Source organism: Vulpes lagopus, chromosome 21 (genome assembly GCF_018345385.1).
Source record: "Vulpes lagopus strain Blue_001 chromosome 21, ASM1834538v1, whole genome shotgun sequence".
Taxonomy (NCBI): domain Eukaryota; kingdom Metazoa; phylum Chordata; class Mammalia; order Carnivora; family Canidae; genus Vulpes; species Vulpes lagopus.
Window position 1 is genome coordinate 20,432,755 of NC_054844.1, and position 23,631 is coordinate 20,456,385.

Below are 23,631 nucleotides of genomic sequence, written 5' to 3' on the forward strand. Positions count from 1 at the left end.
ACACTTATTCAAAAGGATATATGAGCCCCTATGTTTATTGCAGCATTATTTACAATAACAAAATGATGGAAACAGCCCAAGTATTCGACAATAGATGAATGGATTAAAAAGATGTGCCATATATATGTATATACATATATAAACATATATACATATACACACAATAGAGTAGTACTCAGTCATAGAAAAGAATGAAATCTTGCCATCTGCAACAACATGGTTGGAGCTAGAGAATATAATGCTAAGTGAAATAAGTCAGTCAGAGAAAGATGAATCCTATATAATTTCATTCATATGTGGAATTTGAGAAACAAAACAAATGAACAAAGGGAAAAAAAGAGACAAACCAAGAGACAGACTCTTAAATATAGAGAACAAGGGGCAAGACGGCAGAAGGGTAGGGGTCCTCAACTCACCTGGTTCCACCAACTTACCTAGATAACTTTCAAAACATACTGAACACCTATGAATTTGAACTGAGATTTAAAGAGAAAACAGCTGGAATGCTACAGAGAGAAAAGTTTTCACTTCTAACAAGGTAGGAAGGTGAAAAAAAAAAAAAAGAATAAAGTGGGGGAGGGGAACCATGAGAAGCCAGGCTAAAGCAGAGTCAAGAAAGCCTCTGCGGCAAGAAAACCCAGCCTTGGAGAAGCAGGAACTTTAAAAATCTGTGCTGGAGTTTTCCCTGATGGAAAAATGCTTAGCAGGGAAATTGGGCAGAATCACAGGAGAGGCAGTGAAGCCTCAAGATTCCTGGGGTCACTATAGGAGAAGGGGCGCCTGGGGGAAAGCTTATCACAAACTGTGCTAAAGAGCTGGAGCACCACAGCCCTCCAGGGCATTTGGGAGAAGCCAGTTGGTTAGGCGGGCCAGCTCCTTTTGGGAAAGGTAGTTCCTGGGATCACGGGTCCAGCAGCACAGGGCCCCAGATTCCAGGGTGCCCAAGTGGACAAAGCTGGTGATCCTGTGTTCCCCCTGGGACAGGCGGAAGAGGGGAGCACACAGGAAAGCAAGAACACACCTGTAGCTGGGTGCCCCACAAGCTGTGCAGATCAGTGCACCCATGTCTGCCCCCAGGAGCATCTAGGCTGACTGGGAGACTGCAGTTAGTTACTGCAGGGAGCTGACTCCAAAGCTGGAAATCTGGCTGCCACGATTGTTGTTTTTCCTCTTTGTTTCATCTTGTGCTGGGAGAGGCAGGGCTGCCAGAGAACAAAGGCTTCACAGGATAAAAAGCTCACACTGAGCCCAGCACCTGGCAGGGGGTGCGGTATCTCTCCCAGGTACACACACCTGAGAATCAGCACAGCAGGCCTCTCCCCCAGAAGACCAGCTGGAAGAACAAGGGAAGAGCAAGTTTACTGACCAAGCAGTACTGGAAAGCTCCAGGACTGAGGGAAAATAGTATATAGAACCAGAGGCTCCTTTTTTTCTCCCCCATTATGACTTGTTTTTATAAGACACTAAAAACTTCCAATGCTTTTTCTTTTTTCCCACCTTAACTACAATATTTTACCAGCTCCTCATTTTTAAGTTTTTTCCTTTTTGACTCATATTTCTACAATTACATGTCTTAGATATATTTTTCACTTCTGGATTCCCTTCAGTGTATTTCATTTAATTTTGGTAGATATACGAGATATGGATTTTGTTTTTTGTTTTTGTCTTCTTCTGCCTCGTTTTGTTTTACAATGGTGGAAGTTATACCTTCTGAAACATGACCAACATACACCCAGAACCAAGTGGAACACCATGTTGGTTCATTCTGGAAGATGATATTCTCTCTTCCTTCCCATTCTGCTCCCCTTTTTTTTATCTTGTTTATGTTCTGGTGGTCAATGTTGGGGCTTTCTAGAAGTATTACTGGTTTATATAAATTTGGGATTGAGCATCTTATAACATAAGGAACAAAATACTCTCAGAAACAAGAGGATCACCCTCTAGGATCCCTCAGGTAGACTGTATTTTCTCTCCACTATCCCTTCCTCACCACCATCATCCCCCCCCTTTTTTTCTCTTTTTCCTCTTTACTTTCTTTCATTTTTCTTTTTTCTTCTTCTTTGCTTTTAGTTTTTGGCTTTTTATTTTGTTTTAAAATTTGTTTTTCACTTTAGTGGTCCTTTTATTTTGTTCTGTTCTTCTTTTTCTTTTATTTTCTGGTCTCTGACCTCTTTGGAACTATCTACAGTGTATTTTACTCAGGTCGTGGTTGATATTTTTGACTCAGCCCGCTTATACGGCCACTCTGCACTGGACAAAATGACTACAAGGAAGAATTCACCACAAAAGAAAGAACTGGAAACAGTACTCTCTGCCACAGAGTTACAGAATTTGGATTTCAATACAATGTCGAAATTCAATTCAGAGGTACAATTATAAAGCTACTAGTGGCTCTGGAAAAAAAAAGCATAAAAGACTCCAGAGACTTTGTTACTGCAGAATTGAGATCTAATCAGGCCAAAATTAAAAATATATTAAATGAGATGCAATCCAAACTGGATGTTCTAACTGCTAAGGTTAATGAGGTGGAAGAGAGAGTGAGTGACAGAGAAGACAACTTGATGGTAAGGAAGGAAGCTGAGGGAAAAAGAGGAAAACAATTAACAGTCCATGAGGAAAGGCTCAGGGAAATAAATCAGCTTGAAAAGGAAGAATATACATCTAATTGGGATTCCAGAAGAGGCTGAGAGAGACAGAGGACCACAAAATATATTTGAACAAATCATAGCTGAGAACTCCCCAAATCTGGGTAAGGAAACAGGCATTCAGATCCAAGAGATAGAGAAGACACCCCAAAAAATCAATAAAAACCATTAAATACCTTGACATTTAAGTGAAACTTGCAAATTTCAAAGATAAAGAGAAAATTCTTAAAGCAGCACTAGACAAGAGATTCTTAACTTATATGGGGAGAAATATCAGATTAACAGCAGAACTCTCCGCAGAGACCTGGCAGGTCAGAAAGGGCTGGCAGGATATATACAGGGTACTAAATGAGAAGAACAGGCAGCCAAGAATACTTTATCCAGCAAGGCTCTCATTCAGAATAGGAGAGATAAAGAGCTTCTAGGATAGGCAGAAACTGAAAGAATATGTGACCACCAAACAAGCTCTGCAAAAAATATGAAGGGGGACCCTGTAAAAGAAAGAGGGAACCCAAAGAAACAATCCACAAAAACAGGGACTGAGTAGGTAATATGATGACAATATATTCATCTCTTTCTATTGTTACTCTGAACATGAGTGGGCTAAATGAATCCATCAAAAGACAGAAGGCATCGGACTGGATAAAAAAGCAAGACTCATCTATATGCTGTTGAAAAGAGACTCATTTTAGACCTAAGGACACCTCCAGCTTAAAAATGAAGGGATGGAGAACCATTTACCATTCAAATGGTCCTTAAAAGAAAGCTGGGGTAGCAATACTCATATAAGATAAATTAAAGTTTATACCAAAGACTACAGTAAGAGATAAAGAGGGACACTATATCATACTTAAAGGGTCTATCCAACAAAAGACCTAAAAATCATGAATATTTATGCCCCTAATGTGGGAGCTGCAAAGCATATCAATCAATTAATAACCAAAGAGATATTTAGATAATACACTAATAATAGGAGACTTCAACACGGCACTTTCAGCAAACGACAGATTTTCTAAGCACAACATCTCCAAAGAAACAGGAGCTTTAAATGATACACTGGACCAGATGGATCTCACAGATATATACAGAACTTTGCATCTGAACACAACTGAATACACATTCTTCTCAGGTGCATATGGAACTTTCTCCAGAATAGACTACATACTGGGTCACAAATCAGGACAATACCAAAAGATTGGGATTGTTCCCTGCATATTTTCAGATCACAATGCTTTGAAACTAGAACTCAATCACAAGAAAAAATTTGGAAGAAACTCAAACACATGAGGGTTAAATAGCATTCAACTAACAGATGAGTGAGTCAACCAGGAAATTAGAGAAGAATTAAAAAGATTCATGGAAACTAATGAAAATGAAGATAGAACCATTCAAAATCTCTGGGATACAGCAAAAATGGTCCTAAGAGAGAAATACATCACAATACAAGCCTCCTTCAAAAACACTGGAAAAAACTCGAATACACAAGCTAACTTCGCACCTAAAGGAACTGGAGAAAGAATGACAAGTAAAACCTACACCAAGAAGAAGAGAGATAATAAAGATTTGAGTACAAGTCAATGAAATAGAGACTAGAAGAACTGTAGAACAGATCAACAAAATCAGTAGTTGATTCTTTGAAAGAATTAATAAGATAGATAAATCCCTAGCCAGCGTTATTAAAAAGAAAAGGGAAAAGACTCTAATAAAATCACAAATGAAAGAGGAGGGATCACAACCAATACCAAGGAAATACAAACGATTTTAAAAACGTATTATGAACAGCTATATGCCAACAAATTAGGCAATCTAGAAGAAATGGATGCATTTCTGGAAAACCACAGATTACCAAAGCTATAACAAGAAGAAACAGAAAGCCTGAACAGGCCAATAACCAGGGAGGAAATTGAAGCAGTCATCAAAAACCTCCTAAGACACAAAAGTCCAGGACCAGATGGCTTCTCAAGGGAATTCTATCAAATGTTTAAAGAAGAAATAATACCTATTCTACTAAAGCTGTTTCAATGGATAGAAAGGGTGGGAATTCTTTCAAAGTAGTTTTATGAGGCTAGCATTACCTTGATTCCAAAACCAGGGAAAGACCCCACCAAAAAAGAGAATTATAGACCAATATCCCTGATGAACACAGATGCAAAAATTCTCAACAAGGTACTAGCCAATAGGATCCAACAATACATTAAGAAGATTATTCACCATGACCAAGTGGGATTTATCCCCACCTCCCACCCCCCGGGAAGTAAGTGGTTCAACACTTGTAAAACAATCAGCGGGATGGATCATATCAACAAGAGAAAAGACAAGAACCATATGATCCTCTCAATAGATGCAGAGACAACATTTGACAAAATATAGCATCCATTCCTGATCAAAACTCTTCAAAGTGTAGGGATAGAAGGAACATTCCTCAGCATCTTAAAAGCCATGTATGAAAAGCCCACAGCAAATATCATTCTCAATAGGGAAACACTGGGAGCCTTTCCCCTAAGATCAGGAACATGACAGGGATGTCCACTCTCACCACTGCTATTCAACATAGTACTAGAAGTCCTAGCCTCAGCAATCAGGCAACAAAAAGAAATAAAAGGCATTCAAATTGGCAAAGAAGTCAAACTCTCCCTCTTCGCAGGTAAGATGATACTATATATAGAAAACCCAAAAGACTCCACCCCAAGATTGCTAGAACTCATACAGCAATTCGGCAATGTGGCAGGATACAAAATCAATGCCCAAAAATCAGTGGCATTTCTATACACTAACAATGAGACTGAAGAAAGAGAAATTAAGGAATAAATCCCACTTACAATTGCATCCAAAACCATAAGATACCCAGGAATAAACCTAACCAAAGAGGTAAAGGATCTATACCCTAAAAACTACAGAGCACCTCTGAAAGAAATTGAGGAAGACACAAAGAGATGGAAAAACGTTCCATGCTCACAGATCGGAAGAATTAATATTGTGAAAATGGCTATGTTACCCAGGGCAATCTACATGTTCAATGCAATCTTTATCAAAATGCCATGGACTTTCTTCACAGAGTTGGAACAAATCATCTTAAGATTTGTATGGAATCAGAAAAGACCCTGAATAGCCAGGGGAATACTGAAAAAGAAAACCAGAGCCGGGGCATCACAATGCCAGATTTCAAGCTGTATTACAAAGCCATGTTCATCAAGACAGTATGATACTGGCACAAAACCAGACACATAGATCAATAACAGAATAGAAAACCCAGAAATGGGCCCTCAACTCTATGGTTAACTAATATTGTACAAAGCAGGAAAGAACATCCACCGGAAAAAGGAGAGTCTCTTCAATAAATAGTGTTGGGAAAATTGGACATCCACATGCAGAAGAATGAAACTAGACCATTCTCTTACACCAGATACAAAGATAAACTCAAAATGGATGAAAGATCTAAATGTGAGACAAGAATCTATCAAAATCCTAGAGGAGAACACAGGCAACACCCTTTTTGAACTTGGCCACAATAACTTCTTGCAAGATACATCCATGAGGGCAAGAGAAACAAAAGCAAAAATGGATTATTGGGACTTCATCAGGATAAAAAGCTTCATCATGATAAAAAGCTTCTGCACAGCAAAAGAAACAGTCAACAAAACTAAAATACAACCTACAGAATTGGAGAAGATATTTGCAAACGACCTATCAGATAAAGGGCTAGTATCCAAGATCTGTAAAGAACTTATTAAACTCAACACCCAAGAAACAAACAATCCAATCATGAAATGGGCAGATAAAATGGACAGAAATTTCACCATAGAAGACATATAGAAGGCCAACAAGCACATGAGAAAATGCTCCACATCACTTGCCATCAGGGAAACACAAATCAAAACCACAATGAGAGACCACCTCACACCAGTGAGAATGTGAAAATTAATAAGACAGGAAACAACAAATGGGAGAGGATGTGGTGAAGGGGGAACCCTCTTGCACTGTTGATGGGAATGCAAACCGGTGCAGCCACTCTGGAAAACTGTATGGAGGCTCCTCAAAAAGTTAAAAATAGGGCAGCCTGGGTGGCTCAGTGGTTTAGCACCGCCTTCGGCCCAGGGCCTGATCCTGGAGCCCTGGGATTGAGTCCCATATCAGGCTCCCTGCATGGAGCCTGCTTCTCCCTCTGCCTGTGTCTGTGCCTCTGTGTGTATGTGTGTGTCTCTCATGAATAAGTAAATAAAATCTCTTTTAAAAAAAGTTAAAAATAGAGCCACCCTACGACCCAGCAATTGCACTACTAGGTTATTTACCCCAAAGATACAGATGTCGTGAAAGACCGAGACACCTACACCACAATGTTCATAGCAGCAAAGTCCACAATAGCCAATTGTGGAATGAGCCACGATGTCATTTGACAGATGAATAAAGAAGATATTATACACACACACACACAATGGAATATTACTCAGCCATCAGAAAGGACGAATACCCACCATTTGCTTCCACATGGATGGAACTGGAGGGTATTATGCTGAGTGAAGAAAGTGAATCGGAGAAGGATAATCATCCTATGGTTTCACTCATATGAGGAATATAAGACATAATGAAAGGTATTATAAGGGAAAGGAGGGGAACTGAGTGGGAAAAATTAGAAAGGGAGACAAACCATAAAAGACTCCTAACTCAAAAAAAAAAAAAAAAAGACTCCTAACTCTGGGAAACAAAGGGTTGCAGAAGGGGAGGTGGGTGGGGAATGGCATAACTGTGTGACGGGCACTGAGGGGGGCACTTGATGGGATGAGCACTGGGTGTTATACTATATGTTGTAAATCGAACTTCAATAAAACAAATGAAAAAAAAAACTATAGAAAACTAACTGATGGTTACCAGAAGGGCGGTGGATGCGGGGATGGGTGAAATAGGTGAAGGGGGTTAAGAGTACAATTATCTTGATGAGCACTAAGCAATACATGGAAGCATTGAGTCACTATATTGTACACCTGAAACTAACATAACACTGTATGTTAACTATACTGGAGTTTAAAATTAAAAAATTAATAAAATTTTTAAAAATACAGATACTGTTAGAAGTATCCTATCCCTACTTCTAGAAATCTGTGTTAAGAAAATAATCAGAGAAAAGTTTAAATATAGAAAAAGATGTTGATTTCAATGTTACTTATGTTAGGTAGAAAGCAGAAACACTCTAAAGCCCAATAAGGAGGTAATCAGCAAATAAGTTAGAGAACAGTACTTTGAAATAATGGACTATAGCATATCCAATAAATATCATGATCTTAATGAGGGGAAAAATAAACAATATGTGAAATAAGAAGTCAAAAGCTACATAAACTTGGGCAGCCCGGGTTGCTCAGCGGTTTAGCATCGCCTTCAGCCCAGGGCCTGATCCTGGAGACCCGGGATCGAGTCCCAAGTTAGACTCCCTGCATGGAGCCTGCTTCTCCCTCTGCCTGTGTCTCTGCCTCTCTGTGTGTGTGTGTGTGTGTGTGTGTGTGTCATGAATAAATAAATAAAATCTTTTTAAAAAAAGCTATATAAATTCAAATTTTTATTTCAGAATAATTATTTTCATTTGAAAACAATTGTAGGGAGGCCAGGTGCTCCCAGTGGTGACAAACAAGTGTTGTCTTTTAAAATTAATGAATTAATTAATTAATTCATTAATTAATTAAAAACAATTGTAAAAGCCTGAAAAGTAGCATATTCAAATTTTAACATGGTTATCTCTGGGCAGTGATTTGAATGTTCTTTTTTATACTTTTTCAAATTGACTACCACGAGCATATATTCATTTCTATAATCAAGCAAAGAATTTCAGACATTCCAGGGCATACCTTATGATGGCTTTGACTGCAAATCTGACCACTGTAGAAAGCAGGAACAGCGGCGTGACCAGGATATGAAAGAGAGACAGGGAAGCAAAGGCCTCTGCAGGTTTTAGATTGTTCCCACTAGCATAGGCATGGGTCACGAATGTCTGTGCAAAGAGAGAAGTTCTTTAGAGAAAGCTGGAGAAACTTTCACAAATGCTTACATTCAATTTTATAAACCTAACATATTCTGCTACACCAATCCTGACTCTAAGAACAATTACTTCATCCAAATTACATCCCTAACAAAATACTTGTCATTGGCAGAGTACTTAATGGTTTACATGGCATCCCCGCAGTAAACTTGTGAGAAGAGCAGAACAGATTCTATTTAGATTAGGAAATCGATTTCTGTCAAATTACTGAGTAGGGGAGGGTAACAGAGAAGTGAACCTAGAATTCTTAACAACCAGGTGGGTCCTTTTCAACCAATACTAAATTTTCTAAGAGAAAAAGAAGGTATTCCATTGTTTTAGGGTCCCTATTATGGATCTTTACTAAATTTGCCAACATTAGTGTTCAATGTAGAGTTATTTATGTTTCTAAATGTAGTCCTAGTTTGTCATTTTAGTTTGAAATGTAATGTAATTTTCTGGTTGTTGATTTACCACTATCTTGATACAAGAATGTCTGGGAAACAGGTCATGAAGATTACAACAGTTAGTCCCCAACTACTATTAATTTTGCACCCCAGGGCACACTTGGCAATGTCTGGGGAGCGCTAACAGGATCCAATAGGAAGAAGCCAGGGATGCTGCTACACATCCTCGTGCAGAGGAATGGCCCTCCTAACACAGAATTATCTAGGCCAAAAAGTCTATGGTGTCACCTTTGAGAAACCTGGATTAGAATGATTACAATGGGGATTGCAAGAGAAAACTGGCAGAGGTAAAGTAATATATATTACCAACCACACGTTCTTATCATAAATCATTTCTAAACACTGACTTAGTTCCATTTCTAAAAGCAAGAGAAAGTTTCTTACAGCAAGAACAGCTGCTATGGGAATTGCTGCGTTCATGAAGACTGTGGAAAGAAATCAAATACATTAGGTTCATTGAACTGTGAAACATTTTAAGTAACTTTAGTTAATCATCTATTATTACTTTAATAATAGTCTCTGTCTTCCCTTGAAGACAGAGAGGAACAAGTGCATTAAATAACATTTTGTCTGGAGTCCACAAACATTGCCCAGTTGGTATTTCCTTGTTCACAGTCTTATGAGTTCCTCCATATTAATCTGAATCAGAAAATATTTTTTCTTTTTTTTAAACAGATTTTTTAAAAAGATTTTATTTATTTATTTGAGAGAGAGAGAGAGAAAGAGAGAACACAAACAGGGTGAGGGGCAGAAGGAGAAGCAAGGAAAACATTTAGAGGTCACAGTAAAATTAAAAAGCGAAGTTCATGATTTGCAGTTAAATTTTTCGTAAACCATAGAATTCTAGGGACTGAGGAGTAAACGACTAAGTGAATTGGTAACAGAGTGGAAGCTGGAACCTTGTTTACTTGACATGCAGGAGAGAATCCATCCAAAAATCATCATCAGTCTTCATGATTTATTCTCATGAATTACCCTGACCATTATGTGCAGAATCAGATTGTGCCTTTGCAGGTCCAGGTATGGCTTGGTTATCAAATCCGAATTCTTATACAATACTGGGAATCCGAACACTGCCTTGAGCTTCCTAACAACACAGATGAGGAGCTATGTTTCCGCTGCCACCTCTTTTCTGTGGCTATTGTCACTCCATTCTTTAAGTGTATTTCTTTCTTTTCCCCTCATCATTATTTATACTTAATTTTATAATCAACGACTTTGAATAGGTAATCTCCCCTTGATGAAGAGGAACAAGAGCAACTGCTATTTGACTGAAAACCATTTATATAGCAATCTGCACCAAGTATTATAGCGGGTACTCTTCCTAATCCCATTATAAAGATGCGAACAAGAAGCTTCGGTTCACACAGCTGGGATTCAAACCAATGTAGTCAGGCCTCTCGGACTGCTCACCACCACCTTGCTCTGCACTAACACACCACAATAACTGAGATACAATAAGAATACTTTCCATACATTCTCATATTTAATGACCACAACTATTCTACACAATAATGAGGAAGCAGCTTATGAAGGGTGAGTAGCATGCAAGATTCCAAACTAAGAGGTGATAGAGCTTGGATTCAAACCCAGAACTTTCTGGTCTCAAAGCTGTATGTTCTTTTCACTTCTCCATATAAAATTCTATCAAAGTGAAGACAAAAAAAATATGATACTGTCTTTTTGCCTCTTACCAGTGGATTAAATCCATAAATAGTACATGACGATTTGGCAATGGAAGCTAGGAAATTACAGAATTTCTCTTCCCCCCGCCCCCACCCAGATATTATCTCAACTGGCAAGAACACTGATTCATAAATGTAAAGATGGATCTTCAATTCTACTAGTAAGTGTCCTGTTTAACTTTGTTTTACAATATTTTCAGATTATCACTGATTGAGCACTTTTATGTTTCAGATACTTTTCTAAACACTTTGCACACATTATCTTATTTAATTCCCCAAGATACTCTTAATACTTCCCAGCTTCCTGATGAGAAAACGGAGACTCCCCCCAAATACTGACCAAGGCTCGAGAGCTGACAAGTTACTGAGGCAGGACTTCATTTCAGGTCAGCTTGCCCTCTAAGCCTCAACAGTAACCACTCTGTTATTGTTATAAATGTTGATTTTTTTCTTTCATTATTTTTATCTTCTTGTGGTGCTCTACAAATACCATTTATAAGATGCATATGTTTATTTTATATATATATGTGTATATATATATATATATATATATGATTCATTTATTTGTTTGTTTGTTTGTTTTTAGGTAGGCTCCATGCCCAGTGTGGAGCCCAGTTCAGGACTTGAACTCAGGATCCTGAGATCAAGAGCTGAGCTGAGATCAAGGGTCAGATGCTTAACCAACTGAGCCATCCAGGCACTTCTATTTATAGAATACTTTTAACAGTTACTAAACAGTGTCACATTCACTGCCTCATTTGATTCTCACAATACACCTGTGGTAATGATTTATTATTATTACACCAATTTTAGATGAGGAAACTGACAGAGGTTAGTGAGCACTAGACCATTTGCCAGGTGCTTTATATGAGATAATGAGTTCTGAAGCATTTGACATAGTGGATAGAATAGAATCAACAATTTTATCAGCATTTGTATCATTTATTATTTTAATCTTCCCTATAGTCCTACATGGTAGACATTATTATCACCTCATGTTACAGACTAAGATATGGAGGTTTGGAGGATATAAATGACTTGGTCAAGGCCACAGTGCCAAGAAGAGGCAGAGCTGGGATTAATAGCCAGCTCTATGCAACTCCCATAGTTCATGCTCTGAATCACCAAGAACACTGTACTTAATCAGATCATAAGTCTTACAAGTGGTCCAACTGGAATTTTACACAATTGACTCAAGAATTCCTGCTGACCATCATAAATACATGACTCTGTATTTTTACCATCATGATTTCTTGTTTTTCTCCCCCATTATGGCCTCCTCTGTTTTCTCTCTTTTTATATCCGACTTTCAAAAACCAACTAAATCTCACGTCTGGAGGCAGACAAACTGGATTAACAATCCATTTCTGTGATTTATTAAGTGAATGATTTAAGGGAAATTCAAGTTCCTTAAGCTCTCTCCACCTCAGTCTTTTAATATCTAAAATGGAATTAATAGTAGAATCTAAATCATTGGATGTTGGGAGGGTTAAATGAGATGGTATGTGTAAAGCCACTTATGGCAATAACTGGCTGAGTATCTCAATATATCTTTATTGTCATTATTTCTGGATGCACCCATCCTTCTTATGAGTATTTTAGTCCACTGCACAGAGAAATATGCATTCCTCCATCAGGGTCCCAGCTTAGAGTACTACTATATAAACAAATGGATACCAATCTTTCCATCTTCTAGCATTTGGATACCATATTAGCAGTGGTGCCAAGATGGAAGATAAATCTTCCTCCCATTTCATTTCTAATGCATCAGGCCTTAGGACTAGAATAAATGAGCTATACAAACCAAATACTTTCTCCAAATCTATTTTACAAAAGAAGTATTTTATAATCTCTAAGAACTAAGGTAGTTTAGAATTCGAGAGGAAACAATATATAAACCTCCAAAATTTTAGTTTGTTCAAAGTCTTGGGAACAATAAAGATAAGTAAAACTGACACACAAACCAAATCAAATGTTAGTGGGAGTAGTTTGGCTAAGTTTGTAAGAATTGTACTAACATAAACTTAATTATTCTTGAGAGTACTCAGTGTCACTCTGAGGGGGAAAAACAGTTTTTAAAACAATTACTTTATAAAATTATAGCTGAAGATAAAAGTGCTCCGTATTTAAAAGTTCTCGAAACTTCTTTCACTTGGAATTATTGACATTTCTTCTCAATTTTCAAAATTAGCATTTTAAGCATAATCTTCAAGAAAATGTAATATTATAAACTCCCAGATAGATAACTATCTAAGACAACTACAGATTATTTTGGAAGATCTTTGAGGATAAGAACTCAATAGTAATATGGCTAAATCAACTTAACAAATTTTTACTGAAAACCCACTATTCATCCCAATGGTAACTGATGTGACAGTCTCAATTACAGGTACTATGCTCATCTCCATCCCCATTTTACAGATGAAGAAACCAAGGATTTCAGATGCAAAGTAACATGACAAAAGTACACATCTTTTTTTTTTTCTTCAAAAGCACACATTTTATAAGGAAACAAATTCAGGTTTACCTGACTCTAAGCCTATGCCAACCCTGCACTTTAATTTAAATTTAAACATAGGCTCATGTGGGTAATGGCTATTGGATAACACCTCACCTATGTAGAAAGTAAATGGGCTTCCTAGGATAAGTAGAATGTCTCAGGGGGCACAACCTAAACTGAACAGGCCACATCACATGTTTTTTGGTGGTCCTTAGAGCAATGGCAACTTACTGGAGAGTGATGTATAAAGTGCAAAGGTTTTGAGACTGGATAGTTCTTTCATTCTTGTTTCTTCTACACTTTTGCAAAAGATGTGCTCCCAGGCATACAACTTTAGAAGTTTGATGCCTTTCAATATTTCATTTGTTTTCTTCAGTCTCTCAGTAGAATAATCCTATAAAACAAAGAATTTTTTAAAAATTTTTTTGCATATTTCTCTGTGCAGAATTTGTATGCACGCCACATACAAGTGAATCAAAGAGGCTGGACTATATATATAAATGTATATACATATATACATATATCACACAGGAATGAAACAGATCTTGATTTCTGCCTGGCTCTGCCACTGGTTGTGGCTGTGAGATCCCGTGGAAGGAAGGAGGCAAACTTTCTGTGTTTTCTCCTTCCAACTCTAAAATGAAGAGTTGAATGAAATGGCCTCAGATCTCTTTCCACCTAAAAATTCTTACGCTTCTGTCACTTTGGGTTAAATAAAAGCAGTTTCTTAAAGTTTCACATGATTTCCTTGAATAATGTCTACAGACTGTATATATAGACATTTAGGGAAATGATACAGAAACTTCCAGTGGCTCCTTCTAACATCTAACTCATTTTATTCTCTCCTCAGCACTATCACTCACACTTAGAAGAGAGAACAATGAATGTAAAAAAAAAAGTTAGTTTGCTTATTATTTGGGAATGTGAGGGTTGTGTATGTTCCCACTGTATGTGTTCACATTGCATCTTCATAATACACTTACTGAAACCAAGGCTATTACCTTTAACTTCAAAAGATTTCTACATACTTCTTCATAAGCTCTGGTCTAAGACCTAAATTAGATGTACTAATTGCTAAGAATTTGGATCAACTGAAAAGAGATTTTACTCAACTGTTGCAACTTCCACTACTACCAAGTGTAAGAATTATCAGTAAGGTACATTATGACCCATAAACTATCAAAAGGAGCAGCACAACTGGCCAAAAGACAGGTAGGAGGAAGCAAAAATAGCAAATGGCTCAGTTTTTGTTCATCTTTTGGTCTCTACAGGGTCTTGAGTGCCTACCAGATGATTGTTACATGAGTCAATGAATACTGTATGACGAGCTAAATGAGAGACAGATGTCTGAGGATTGTCATGTCTCCACTCTGTGGCCCTCTTCCTCACCTCTCTATTCACGTCCTGAAGTAAAGATAGGGAGATGGTTCAGACAGAAATAATGAGTAACCTCACCGGGAGCAGCAGAAAAACAAGTGATAAAAACCACCTGCACATGCAACTTGCTTTTCACAGAAGAAACCAACTTGGGAAATAATTCTGTCAGGGGCAGCATCCCTACATGTCACGCCTGATTTACAGACAGCCTTGCTCATATTTAATCAAAGTGTATTTCCAAACATGCTGCCAACAATTTTATTATTTGTCAATATTTCCTTAAAAGAAGCTAATTCTTGGGTCCAATAAAATGATTTCATGGCACACTGAAGCCAGAAAGGATCAATAATTGGGCTTTTCCTTGTTTGCCAAGTGGACCATAAACATAGCCAGAGCAGCTGCCACTGAAATATTTCTGTGTAATTTCATAGATCATCACATGGTTTGAGTCAATTTTAGGGAAATTTAACTTCAGAAGCAGCAAACCCGATGCTTTATTTGTTCTTTGATATATTTATCCTATGTCAATAATTAGCATCCAATGCACTCAAAACACACTTAGGTGTATTCTCTAGACAAGTGATCTACAAGAAGATCCAACGTCTCATCCCTCATGGCACTTAAAAACATTAGGATTTGTGACTCTGGTGTTTTGAGTCTAAGATCATCAAGTCATTCATTTGAAGTCCACTTTTAAAAAGTGTTTTTGCAACACAGAAAATACACATTTGCTACCTAAGAGTTGAAAGGAAATATGATAATTTCCAAGTGATTCTGAGTGGCATGTATTAATTTCCTATTATTTTAAAAATAAAAAAGCTTACTAGATTTTCCTAATCAAGCTTCCAAAGGATGTTAACTTACAAGAGTGCTTTTCTGAGCCTCTGCCAACTTTGTAGCGATGAAGTACTGAATTGGCGCGAGGAGCACAATGACAGCTGCGCCAACCAATGCGCTCGATCCAAGTAAATTATACAGCAGAATCACTCCCATTATGATCTATAAAGGAAAACATATGGAAAAGGGAAAATGAATAGGAGTGTGGGGACGACTGCATGAAAGGAAATATGGTGAAAATGTAGTAGTTCTTAATTATTAATTAATAAGTATATTTATTTGGAAGTCAACTCAACTAAGAACTGTTGGATTTTACTATGTTTTATTTGAGGAATGCTAAGTAGTAGGAATTTATTTTTAGTCTGATGATCTGTACAACTGGTGTCAAACCAATTTACTGCATGATGCTTCAGACTGGTCCCCTGATGCTTCTGACCTTCTAACATAGTCTTCACATTTACAAAAGGACAGGAAATTTTTCTTGACAATGTTATCACCCGCTTGACAATGTTAACTGACATTCCATATTGTCATGGAATTGTACTAGCTCTTCCAGGCAGGAAGGATAGAAAGCAGGAGGCAGCATCATAATGTAAGTGAGCACTGGATGGTTGTTTGTAGGTTAAATGCATAATCTGAGCTCCTCACATCCTCAATGTCCCAGAAGTCACTTGATGACAAGAGGCTAAGCTTCATTAAAATTGTGAAGAAGCTAAAGTTGGTGGTATTTCATACCTCACTTTCTTTTTTAAATTTATTTCCCAAAACCTAGAGCTGAATCATGTAAACCAACCATCTCTGGTTTGTCACTTTCTTCTTCTTCCTTTAAAAACTTAAAAGATTTGACCCTGCAATCTTCTTTCCCCACTTTTTTCCTCCAGTAGCTCAGTTTATCATGGCTAAAAATGACAACTAATTAACTACACACATGCAGTAAAAGCATTTAACCCTTGTGTGTATGCCAATGATAACAACTAACAGTGGCCTTTTAGAGGCAAGTGCACATATTTACTGCCTAACCAATTAGGCTTTTTAGGGATTCCAATTAAAATGAAAGCTTCTTTAACGACACTCATGATACAGTCAACCAGAAGCAGCCTGGGATTTTTGGTGCATTTTAAATTATATCATGTAAGCAGCCTTGACCTGTATATAAGTACATATTGATAAAATGAAACCAAGCATATTTTAAGTTTTACTTTGTGTCATGCACTGTGCATGATATACACTTTTATTTGACTTGGATTTCCATTTAAAACTAAAAAGACAAATTTTCAAACTACTATATCTTATTTACTATTGTATGCATTTCAATACACTTGGTACACAGGGACATAGGTGATCAAGTGGATTTAGTAAGATCTACATTTTAAACTCTACAGGATGCAAAACTTGAGATAACTAAAAATATTCAGCATCACATAGAGAAAAGGGCTGAAAATACTTCTTTTGTGATTTTACCCAATTAGGGGGGAAAACCCACATCTTTTCTAAAATATTATTTTCCATAAAAAATAGCGAAACTGCCCTCCAGCTTGTTAGTGTTCCTATCACCTAATAAAGTGTGACATTTTAGAATACGTCAGCTATTGAAATTATGGGATGGAATACAAAAATTGCTCTACTTCAGAAATGCCATAAGAGAGTCTGTCAAAATGAAAGGGGGCAAGTCTTGGCTCTGTGACTTGCCTGAATTTGGTCAATAATGATAAAAACTAACAACTACTGAATGCCCGTGAAATGCTAGGCACTACACTGAATGTGCTACACATATTAACTTATTTAGTCCTGCCAATTCCAACACTTCTACAAGGCAGATACTATTATCACTCTCATTTTAAAGTTAAGGAAGCTGATGCTTTGAGGATTTAAACACATTTGCAAACTTGTGCCCAAGATTGCAAATCTGAGAAAACCACCAAAGAGCCGACACCAATGCAAACACATGAGGGTTTATTTACAAGCTCGAGCTTGGGTCCAAGTATACCCGACACAGCGAAGCAGGGACTTGTTAACTAGTTAACTAATGCCACCGCCCATGGATCTAACCCAGGCACCCTGTTCTGGGGGGACCGCCCAGGAGCCTACTGGGAAGTGGACTTCACTGAGGGAAAACCTGGAAAATTCAGATACCGGTATTTACTAGTGTTTATAGATACTTTTTCAGGATGAACAGAGGCATTTCCCACCAAACATGAAACAGCACAGATCATGACCAAGAAACTGCTGGAAGACATCTTACCAAGGTATGGTTTTCCTGTTAGAATTGGATCAGACAACAGACCAGGATTCATCTCTAAGGTAAAACAGGGAGTGGCACTAGTATTTGGGGCAGATTGGAAATTACATTGTGCATATAGGCCCCAAAGCTCAGGACAGGTAGAGAAGATAAACAGAACATTAAAGGAGACTTTAACTAAATTAGCCCTGGAGACTGGCAGGGACTGGGTGATTCTCCTCCCCTTTGCCCTATATAGGGTGAGGAACTTCCCATATAAGATGGGACTTACCCTCTACAAAATCATGTTCAGTCTTCCTCCATCTATTATCCCCAATTTAAAACCTGAGGTGCTTGCTGAATTTGATGATAACCAATTTCTTTTCTCCCTCCAAATGTTACAAAGAGCCCATGAACAGGTATGGCCTAAGCTGAAAGCCCTCTACAAAACCGGGCCACCCCTGACCCCCATCGATATCGACCAGGTGACGGGGTGGGTCCGGAGATACCAATACCAGACACTTCAACCTCGCTGGAAGGGACCCTACATCGTGATCCTGACCACTCCCACCACTCTCAAGGTCGAAGGGATTACTCCCTGGGTCCACTACACCCATGTCCAGCCAGCTGACCCACACGCCATTCTCAAGGACTTTGTTCCAGAATGGAAAGGCCAACCAGACAAGGACAATCCCCTAAAGCTAAGTCTGCATCGTTCTCATGTACTCCGCTAAATTAGTTGCTTTTGTCAAACACAGAGTCAATGCAGTTCAGGTCATGGTACTCAGACAGCAATACCAACCAGTGGACCTTGTTACTGAGACCAGCCTGGACCCATGATTGGATCCTTCCTTAGGTTCCTCTGAGAGGGGGAAAAGTGGAGGCCGAGAAAATTAAGGCCATTCCACCTCAAGTTTAGCGTTAGCACAAGTATAGCCATCTCAGGCCCCTGTGAATAAGAGCTGAAATTTACAGGAAAAACTGCAGAACACTCTTGACAGAGAGTCCCATATCAGAATGAAAACAGAGCTCAGAACGCCCTTGACAGAGACAGAAAGTCCCATATTGGAATGAAAACAGAGCTTAAGAAATTCCTCCACCCCTTCTGAAAATTCCCTAGACCAGCCCATAAAAACCCAGCTGTAACCCCCTTCAGGGTCCAAGTCCCTGCTCCACTGTGTCGGGTATACTTGGACCCAAGCTTGAGCTTGTAAATAACCCCTCGTGTGTTTGCATCAGTGTCGGCTCCTTGGTGGTTTTCTAGGATTCGCAATCTGGGGCACAACACAAACCAATAGAGCAAATACTTGAACCTAAGAGGTAGAATTCCAAACCCCTTTCTTAACCTATATCAGAGTATTTCTGAGTCTCAGCTTTCTCTTCTTTAAAAAGGGTACAATAACCTAGCATATTCAAAAAGTTTACCCTTTATTGAGCTAAATATCTCATACTCCTTTTGTTTTGTTTCCTCTGCAAATGAGAATATTTTATATATTGATTTACCTGAACAGGCATTGCCCATAGATTGGGACACAGGAACAAGAACCACATAAGTTGATTGGTTTCAATGGCAACCAAGTTATTAATCTGTCCCAGGGTCATCTCTCCCATGGATAAATTAGATGTAGACAGCCTAAGGATTTTATTGTATATCATGGCCTGCAAAACAAACAAACAAAAAAGTACCTGAAGCTCTAAAATTAATCAACACTCTATGCACTTTTATTGAAAAGATGACATTTTAAATTTTTCTGGAGAAAAAAGAAAAAAAAAACAGAATACCATCTTCTTAAGTCAACCACTATCTTCATTTTAGCATAGTTACTTTCAGTCCTCAACTACATACAAATTTAATTTTCTGGTGATACAATCAAAATGAATATTCAATTTTAAACATAACCTCTAGAACAAACTGAAACAAAGATAAATAATGTAAATTCTCAAAAGTTTTCTTTCTTTTTTTTTTAAGTAGGCTACACACCCAGTGTGGAGCTCAACCCAAGGTTTGAACACACATCCCTTATATCAAGATTTGAGCTGAGATGCAGAGTCAGAAGCTTAACCGACTGAGCCACCCAGGTACCCCAAAAGTTTTCTAATTACTACAAAAGCTTTTAAAAATTCAGTGGGTTTACTAATTAGCTCTGTTTATTTTATTAAGTAGCTTCTAGAAGTGTTGAAGTACGAAAGTAAAAACAGAATGAAAAACAAAATTGACTCCACTATCCTCCTCTCATTGGATGGCATATTGCATTTTCAAAAAACAAAGATCATTCAAAGCTTTTACATACCAGCAGAGCTCCACGGAGGTTAATGCCAGTCTCTATGGTTACATAGTAGGAAGCCTGTAAAAATGTCCTTTGCAGGATAAGGGCCAGGAAAAGAAGAACTGCTAGTACATAAGCATTTTCAAGAAATTCCTTTGATGAAAGGGTTTCTGAAATCTTGTCCCAAAAGAAAAAGACATAAATTAAACCTGGTCTTTTCAATATGCCAGGTGTACAGTTCACATTTATTAAATGATATATGATTTTTAAATATAAAAACTCAATGTCTTTATAATACAGCAGTGGAATGAGCCACAGCAAGGCAATTTTGGCTTTTCTTCATTATGTCCACAGATACAAATTCAAACTAGTTTAATGCATAAAATCCCAAACTGATCATTTAGATTGCTGGAAATGCCTGATTAGGGAAAAAAGGTACATTTTAATTTTTAAAAATTTGAGTATATTTTCTGCAAAGATAAATTGAGAAGTAGTAACTGAAGATTAAAGTTAATTTAGACTGTAATTTAGAAGTAGAAACCACATTGATGGTCAGCAAGACCAATGAAACAAAAATACAATTTCTATAGCTTTACAAATTTAAAATAATTCTACATAATTGACTTACTCTAATTCTCATGTATCTTAATTTATATTAACAAAATAAATTATAAATTATAAAATATGTAATGTGGCTATTAATTTCACCCACGCTGACACTTCCAGTAACAAAACATAACTTATGAAATCATTTCAGCAGGAATATGAGTGAAGTCATCATAGGGAAATACAAAACTGATTGCTTTTTGTTTGTACCAATAGTATGTGGTATCTTGGTTAGAAGTGAGGGAAAAGTAACACTTAAATAAGTACATTGTGTCAATCTGGACAATCTCCATTTTTAAGGTTTAGATCCATTAAATTCTATTTCAGGTCCCTTCCTCTTCTTTCATGGGGATACACAAAAATGTGTAAGTTCTGCTCCTTCTCAGAAAAGCGTGTGGTTAATATGTGAAAGGGAGAGGGATGACAGAAAAATTCTATGTGGAATTAGTGGAATATAATCAGGCTAGTAGGGACAAAACATCACAAAAATGCATTCAATGGTGAAAATATCTGGTTCACTTCAATAATAATTGAGCACCAATATGTGCAAGTGACTGAGCTATACATTGTGAACACAGATATGAACAGTTCATAGTTCTTCTGTTGAAAGAGATTACCACCTAGAAAGATAAGCATGGCCATAAATAACATGCTTCATTATAAGGAACATTTATAGCTAGTGCCAAGGTGAAATAAACAACATGTTGGAGAGTACAAAGGAGAGTCAAGTTCCAGCCAGAACAATCAGAAAAGCTTCACTGAGGAGGTGGCATTTAATGTAGGCCTTGAGAATGCATGAAATTGTAATAGGTGAGGAAAAAAGGATAGGAAATCAGATTGAGAGAATAGAAAAGGGAAACTGATGCTTCTAGATTAGAGTTTCTATCTGTGAACCTAAGGAAATCAGCTCTTAGAAACTAGGAGGTTCATGATAAGACTTGAGACTTTCTTAATAACAGCAAATAGAAGTATATATATAATATATATATCTTTCAAAAGCATGCACTTTATTCTAAGATACCTCCTTGACAAGAAGGGATCATGGGTTAGCATATAGACAAAAGCATTACATTCTAAACAAGCCCAAACTTTAGCTTAAATGTCATCTATTTAATCTCCATTAGACATACTCTAGAAAAGAGCTTGAAGTTCTTTAAAAAGGAAATGACAGCTAGCTGTAGCTAGATGAAATGGAACTGAAATGGCACGACTTCTGCCTGAAAGCAGTGGTTACAGAGAGGGACAGCTGGGATCTGAAAAGGTACACTCAGCCAGTGCAGCAAGAGCAATTAAAAGACCTGTATCTGGAACTTGGCTATCTCTTTCTAGCTGTGCCTCTCTGTGGCAGAGGTCTGTGTAACCTGAGCCTCAGAATCAGAATATATATATATTCTGAGAAGGAATATTTCATATATATATATGAAACAAAGTGATGGCTTTTATCATACAAGAAAAGAAAAATTTACATGTTACAAGTCACATTGCTAATGTAATTGGTCACAGGCCTCTAAAAAAAAAAGTGACTCAGCCAACCCTCATGTACTTATGCATGAAGATTCTTTGAAGGGTTGCTAAAAAGATCAAAGAAAATCAATGTGAAATTTCTGAGCCTGGCTTCTGGTGCATAGTAATTATTAAATATTTATAAGCTCTGAATCTGAGAAATAATTTTGTTGAACAGATCCATTCAATGAATACATAAACACATGATTTTCTCTACAAGGAAAATTATTGTTTTCTTTGCTTTCAAATGCATTCAATTCTCTGTAAATAAGCCTGTTTGAACTCTTCAAAGAACCACATTTAATAGTTACATTAAATGTAACGATTACATGAAATCTGCCAATAATGTATTTCCTTTCAAAAACAACCACAAACTTACTCCTGTTGTGTTATTTGTCCCATTCTGGGTTTCATTCACACGCTGAACTATTCCAGAAATACAGAGAGGTCCGGCAAAACCCAGTAAGTCTGCAAGATAACGGAATGTGCTACTAAGTAGAATTGGTCGCCCAAAAGCTCTATACATTGCTAGCCAGATAGATGGAGTCCGGTTTGGATGATCTGCTACTTTTTTCTGAAAGAAGAAAAACAAATGAACCAAAATAAAACTACTAGCACAGCAATTAATCTCAGCAACTATGGCAATTATTCTGATATTTCTGATGATATTTTAAGTTTCTAAGTGTTAAGTATAGTATGCATAAACTATATCCTTGCATTCTATGCAAAGAGTAGCTACTAAATGTCTTTTAATAGGATAAAATGAGGAGTAAATAGGCCAGATTTTCAAACACTTTGCATTATTTTTAGCTGCCAAAGGATAACCCAAAATTCTTAAGATCAAATTAAAATTAATTTTAATTATTTTTAATTTGGAAAATGTGTATACGTCATTAATATTACCAAATACCATTGGATGGAAAAGATAGTAAAGTACAAAATTCAAGGTTATAGTCATATGTGAAAGACTAGTCAAGATTTCTGGAGTTACTAGATCATAAGATATTTACTACGAGCTAAATAAAACAGATAACCCCAACTTCAAATTGTTTCTCTTCCAAGTATTTCCCATCTCCAATAATAGTAGTCAGCACTTTTTAAAGTTGTGTTAAACTTATGTTTTCTAGTTATTTGATAAAGAAATGCAAAAATGAAGAACGGCATATGCACTTAAGCCAACTCATGCTTTCACACATCTGTAGTTGTTTTTTGAAAGGATTTTAAGACCTGAACAAATAATCATAATTAAGTCTAGAGAGGTGGATAAAGTTTTTCATTGTGGCAAAGAAGCCAACTCAATGGAATAAAATTTGTGTTTCATATTTGATTCCCTATTAGATGAATAATTTGATTATTTCAAAAAGTTTATTAATACAAGATATTAATGCACTAAGTTCAAGCTGAATTGTGTTATAAAGAGTACTCAGAGCACTTGAACTATGTTTAGGCTATATTGCTAATCTTTACTTTAGCAAAGATGTTTTAAATATATTATGCAATACTTTTCCCAGAGGTGAAACCA

At 37.2% G+C, this 23,631-nt stretch overlaps 1 protein-coding gene across 8 annotated transcripts in view; it reads right to left on the reverse strand.

Annotated features, from left to right (window-relative positions):
- ABCC9 (ATP binding cassette subfamily C member 9) overlaps positions 1-23,631 on the reverse strand; it is a 150,483-nt gene that overhangs the window by 101,799 nt on the left and 25,053 nt on the right. For all 8 annotated transcript variants that reach the window (XM_041736005.1, XM_041736000.1, XM_041736007.1 and 5 more), the window contains 7 exons: positions 22,489-22,683; positions 20,025-20,177; positions 19,237-19,392; positions 15,543-15,677; positions 13,533-13,695; positions 9,501-9,541; positions 8,480-8,622 (listed from right to left, as the gene is read on the reverse strand). In XM_041736005.1, the coding sequence (XP_041591939.1) occupies positions 8,480-8,622; positions 9,501-9,541; positions 13,533-13,695; positions 15,543-15,677; positions 19,237-19,392; positions 20,025-20,177; positions 22,489-22,683 (986 nt within the window). The remainder of the gene's footprint in view (positions 1-8,479; positions 8,623-9,500; positions 9,542-13,532; positions 13,696-15,542; positions 15,678-19,236; positions 19,393-20,024; positions 20,178-22,488; positions 22,684-23,631) is intronic.